Genomic DNA, 6,079 nt, shown 5'->3' with positions numbered 1-6,079 from the left:
AAAAAAAAAAAAGAAAAGGATCTTTTTTTAAGCTCTGTATTGGATGAGCATTTGCCTACATGTGAGCACGCACAGTCTAATGTTGGAGGAAGCCAGACAGGGCATCAGGTTCCCTGGAATTAGACATTCGGTTGGTTGTAAGCCACCGTGTGGGTTCTGAGATCCAAACCCAGGTCGTCTGCAAGAGCAGCGAGTGCTCTTAACCACTGAGCCAGCTCTGGAGACCCCATGAGAAGCATTTTTGAAAGTAGGATTCACAATGCAATTATCTAAAGTCCATCTGGGGTATAGCACATCATTTTTGCTTGGCATGGGATACATGAAGTTAACTAGGGATGCAGCTAAATAAACTTCTATGAGTACACATTTTTAAAAGGAGGGAGACAGCGTGGAGCGTGGGGCGTGGGGCGGAGGGTGCAGCTCTCAGTTGGCCAAGTGCTTACACAGCAGGTAGGAATCGCTGAGCTCAATCCCCAGCAACCAGGGACTGGATGTGGTGGCCACACCTATAAGCCTAATTCTCAGGAGGTGAGGGCACCATTAAAATTAGAGGCTAGCCTAGGACACATGAGATCTTGTCTTCCAAAAACAAAAACAAAATATATAATACTTTTTATACATTCTGTGAACTTTGAAACAAAAATTATATGAATTTACTTGAGGTGAAAATTATATGGAACCAGGCAAATAGTAATGACCTAATTCACATATTCTATCACAAATTGAGTATCTATTTCTACTGTTCTTACTGGTTCTATCATCTATATTCAGGACTCTATAAGACCTTTAGACACACTGAACAGAAACCAATCTTGGCAACATTTTAGAATAAAGACATCTATCTTCTGTTCCAAACAATAATTCAAAACACAAACCTAATATACTGGCTTATTACTTACTAATATGGACTTTAACCTCTTCTTGCAAAGAGATCATTATAGCATAATCGCCTCATCCCACAGAGACTGCTGTCCTCCTTCAGGGCATTCAGAAAACATGGGTGATGCAAGAGTAAGCCTGTGTTCCATTATGCCCGTACACGGTTCATATAGTCTCATGCAGTCCAGGTTGGCCTTGAGTTCACTGTGTAGCCAACAATAATCCTGGATCCGCCTGCCTCTGGCTTTTGAGTCCCTGGAATTATAGGAGTGTACCACCATGACCAGACTGTGAAGTGCTACAGCATAAATCCAGGGCCCTGTGCATAGCACATGAGTTACATCCTCAGCCCCTTTTAAAATTTTCTACAAGGAAAATGTGCCATTTCTTAGAATATACTGGTATACACTAAGCCTCAACATAATAATCCCTACCCTTTATTTACTTGCGAGAGGACCTTACTATATAAGCTTGGGCTTTACAAAAACTTCTAGTGTTCTACCAAGTGTTTTTTTTGTTTGTTCATTTTTTAACTACACTGGCTCCCTAAGCAACTGACAAGGTTCTAAAAGGCTGCAACTCATAAATCAGAAAAGAGCTTTGCTTTCCTTACTCACTATAATCTCCATAAATTGAAGAATTCAAACTCTATATCTATATAGGCAACTAAATGCTTATATGGTGTAACTATAAAACAGAGACCAAAATCTAGTATGTGGCCCACAACTATAATCTAAAACTTAGGAGGCTGAGGCAAGAGAAGCACATAGTCAAGGGCAGCCCAGGGTGCACACTGGTTAATGAAGTCACTCTGACAGGATTTAGTATCACCTAAGCGACAAGCTACATTCCATCCCATAAGGGATCGCCTAGATTAATTAAGGTAGGAAGAGCTACACTAATTGTGGATGGCACCATTCCACGAACTGTGATACCACAACCCATAAAGAGAAAGAGCAAAATAAGCAGGAGCGTCTAGTTCTCTCTGCATCCGGCCCGCAAACACAACATGACCACCTCTCTCCATCATGCTTCTGACACCGTGCTTCCCTGCCATCATGGACTGTAAACTCACAAGAATTCATACAGCAAAACACTGTCTCAAATGAATTACATCATCCATGGCTCACTAAACACTAACATACATTTTTATAGTAGAGGGGGAGAGGGGTGATAGAGTGTAGGCCTGTTGGCAAAGTACTTGACTCCGATGTACAAAAGTCCTGGATCTTTTGTATGAACTGTGCATGGGGATGGTACAGGCTGTGATCCCATCACTTGGGAAGGAGAAGTTCGAGGTCATCGAGGTATACAAAAAGTTGAGGCCAGTCAGTGCGCTTCATAAGACCCAGTCCAAACATACAAAGCCAAGAGTGGTAGGCACACACGTACAATCATCACTTAGGAGACAGAGACAGAGCTTTCTCGTGTGTTCATGACCAGCCTAGCTTAAATGACAAATGACAAGGCAGCCAGGGCTACTACACACAAACAACATTCCAATTTGAAGACTGGGTGATACAGTCAGTGGTAGAGCTTCAGTTTGATAACCAGTATGCAAATAAAAAAGAATTTCAAGAAGGAATAAAAAGAAAACAAAAACGCCATGATTTACGATTCAGCATTACAGTGCTGCCAGTTTATAGTATGAGGGTACAATTTTAATGTTTGTTTTGACCTGAGAAACTGTATTATCCACAGCACAGAAATGAAGTTACGGGACTTTAGTATTTAGAGTATCTCAAAAGATATGAATGGATTAAGACATTCCTTTCTACCAGAGCCTTGAAAAATATGGGAGGGCTTTAGAGTATTTGCCTGTAACCAAAGAGGCTTGCAGATGGGAACTGCTGGGAGAGGATGGTGCTTTGCAGCGCTAGGTTCTTCCCCTTTATTAAATATTCTATCTGACAGCATCCTTGGAAATCTCAGTAGACAAATGTTGGGCCAGTTAATTCTCAGGTTACACTTTCATGTGACAACCAGGGAGGGATGCTTTTTGTTTGTTTGTTTGTTTTTTTCCAGACAGGGTTTCTCTGTATAGTACTGGCTGTCCTGGAACCCACTTTGTAGACCAGGCTGGCCTCAAACTCAGAAATCCACCTGCCTCTTCCTCCCAAGTGCTGGGATTAAAAAGGCGTGCGCCACCACGCCCGGCTTAGGAGGGATGCTTTTAATACAGTATTTCACTCTATAGTGAACTAAATACAGATTTTAGCTGTATTTGACAGTAAAAAGGTATTTCCTTTATAATCTTATTCATTCTGATACCAAACTTTTAAATACAGTTGCTCCCCAGACCAAAGTCCTAGGATTTTTTTTCCTCAAAGGAAATCATTTAACAATGTTTTCTAAACATCACAAAGACAATGTACCAATAAATAAGCAGCTAAATAAAACAGGAGAAGGCAGCTCCAATACTCACCCTCAGACTGTCTCCAGACAGGAACAAATTGTATGGATTGAGTATTCGCTCATAATGTCCCCTAATATGTGAGCCCACAGCTTTACCAGGAGCAAAACCCATCTTGGTGGCAATTTTGGTCCATTTTCTATCCTTGCAAACAACTGCAAACCCGCCTTCTTCTGCGACTAACTGTTAATAGCAAAAAACAAATAAAAATTAGAGAAGAAGCAACTAGAGAAACTTGCTTCTACTCCCCTCACACCTAGGTAAGATTCTAAGAACAAAACTCCTATACTTTTGTTATTACTGCTTTGTTTTTTGGTTTTGTCTTTTGTTTTTTACTTCCTAGGTCAAAAGAAAGAAAACAAAACACATGGAGACAAAACAAACTACCAGCTAAGCTATTAATTTGAAGTTAAAAAATAAGAACAGCTCTTTTGACAGTGTGGTCAGTCCAGATTCACTGAGGGGCTCTCAAAGCCCCTTCTCACTACCCAAAGAAGATGACGACTGACGACAATTTCATCTGAACTAAGCACAGCTCCCCATATTTGGTCCTACCTTGTTACCCTTAAAAAGTCTCTATTTTTAAAAAAGGCAGCAAGAATGCCATCATGTGTGGTAAACTGAAGTGGAACCCAGACTATACTGTGGCTCAGCTGTTGCAGCTTATGTCTTTTCAACTCCCCTGAGCTTTAGGTTCTTCCTGATTTAAACTAAAATGGGAAGGACCCTTTCCAGTGCTGAGACACTTAAATGAAAGAAAAGTTGTAACAACAAACTCTTCTATAAAAGAAAGCTTACAAACTACACAGGTAAAGCTCTGATATGTGTAACAACAACAAAATAATCTCATTTTACCTATTTCAAACAAGTAGCTTCTTTCTAAGGTTGTTAAAAAAAATAAATAAAACAGATGGCTGCCCGGCACTTGCCTTGTTTAGCTGGAACAAGTCTAAGATCTTTCTCTCCACGTGGGGAATCTTCAGAGTACTTCCTTGTAGCTCCCAATACTTTGCAATCTGGTCCAGGAAATTCAATTTTACACGTGTTTGGGCCTAAATGCCAAAGAAAAGCATTTTAACCTCACCTATTGCTTTCCCTGAGGACGTGAACAAGGTCATCCGGAGGGGGTGGGGGAGAGGTTACGCTACTGGCACATCACAGTGCTGCACTTGGTGCTGTCTTGCTTTAAAGCCTGTGTTACCTTTTCACCCTTAAGACTAAAAACAAAGCTAACTTTATTTATTAAATTATTAAGTACAAAAGTGTTTGCTTGCCTAAGTTGTATTTTAAAAGTAGGTGCTGTCTGCGTCTAAAGAAAATATTGTTACATACACTGCTTAAGATTCCTATATTTTATTATTCTGTGGAAAAATATAATTACTTAAAATATTTTATGCATACAACACATTAATAGGCAAAAGCATACAGAACGAAGTTATTCTGAACAATGTCTCAACTAAGAATCACTATAGGCATAATTTAATGTTATTGGTTAAAATCAGAAATGGCTTGTAGTGACCTTTTGTTTCCCCTCAAGTCCTGGCACGCCTATGGACCAGACTGGCCTTAAACTCAAGAGATCCTCTCGTCTCTGCCTTTCAAGTGCTGGAATTAAAAGTGTGTGCTACCACCAGGCCCAACTACTGCTGCTATGGCATTTAAAAAAAAAAAAAGGTAAATGTTAATGTAAACTATCAAATCACACACACACACACACACACACACACACACACACACACACACATATTCCCCTTAAAACACACACATGAAGGGGGCAATTTGAAAGTTTCATTCATATTCAAATCCTAATGGCAATCCCAAAGGCTGTAAATTATTCCCACCCCACCCCCAAGATAGGGAGGGCCTCCCTATGCCCCAGTTGTCCTTTAACTTACTATATCTATTGAGCTGTCCTCTATATGTCATCCTGCCTCTTCATGCTAGGATTAAAGCTGGTACCACATCTGGATAATACCTATACCTTTACATGCAATTGCAAATTTGGAAATAGGCTAAAATGCTTAAGGGACAGAAATGAAGTTCAAGGGGTTGGAGAGATAAGATAGTCCAGTGGTTAAGAGCACCGACTGCTCTTCCAGAGGTCCTGAGTTCAATTCCCAGCAACCACATGGTGGCTCACAACCATCTGCAATGGATCCCAACGCCCTCTGTGTGTCTGAGGAGAACAATGGTGGTGTACTCATATGTATAAAATAAATAAATTTTAAAAAAGAAATAAAGAAATGAAGCTCAACTGGTAGAGGCACTTCCCTGCCACATAAAGGCCTTGGATTTAATCATCAGCACCACATAAAACCAGAGGTGAAGGTTCTTATTTGTAATCCCAGCACTTACAAACTGAAGGCAGGAGAGTGGCCACAGTTTAGAAGCTGGATTAGACTATATACTATATAGTAAATGTCGTGCAAGCCTAGACTACATGTCTCAAAAAAATAAAAATGAAAAAGAAATTTGTAAAACACTGACATAGACAGACTCTGTTATCAAAAACCTAATATTTTCTTGCTTGTGCTATTTTTAATATTTATTTTATGTATGTGAATGTTTTGTTTGCATGTATAAATGTGTACGACATGCATGCCAAATGCCTGAAGGACATAAGAGAGCATCAAGATTCTCTTAAACTGGAGTTATGAATGGTTAGCAGATGAACCAGAGGGGCTGGAGAGATGGCTCAGTGGTTAAGAGTACTGACTGCGCCGGGTGTGGTGGCCCGCGCCTTTAATCCAGCACTCGGGAGGCAGAGGCAGGCAGATTTCTGAGTTC

General features: G+C 40.3%; 1 protein-coding gene across 1 annotated transcript in view; it reads right to left on the bottom strand.

The window, feature by feature from the left end:
• Positions 1 to 6,079, bottom strand: part of Kdm5b (lysine demethylase 5B) — a 69,550-nt gene that overhangs the window by 41,711 nt on the left and 21,760 nt on the right. Inside the window, exons 3-4 of the mRNA XM_021198914.2 lie at positions 4,222 to 4,344; positions 3,305 to 3,475 (exon numbers count right to left, since the gene is read on the bottom strand). Coding sequence (XP_021054573.1) covers positions 3,305 to 3,475; positions 4,222 to 4,344 — 294 coding nt within the window. The remainder of the gene's footprint in view (positions 1 to 3,304; positions 3,476 to 4,221; positions 4,345 to 6,079) is intronic.

Source organism: Mus pahari, chromosome 5, assembly GCF_900095145.1.
Source record: "Mus pahari chromosome 5, PAHARI_EIJ_v1.1, whole genome shotgun sequence".
Classification (NCBI taxonomy): Eukaryota; Metazoa; Chordata; class Mammalia; order Rodentia; family Muridae; genus Mus; species Mus pahari.
Note: the sequence above shows the minus strand (reverse complement) of the source record. Positions and strands in the feature narration are given on the sequence as shown.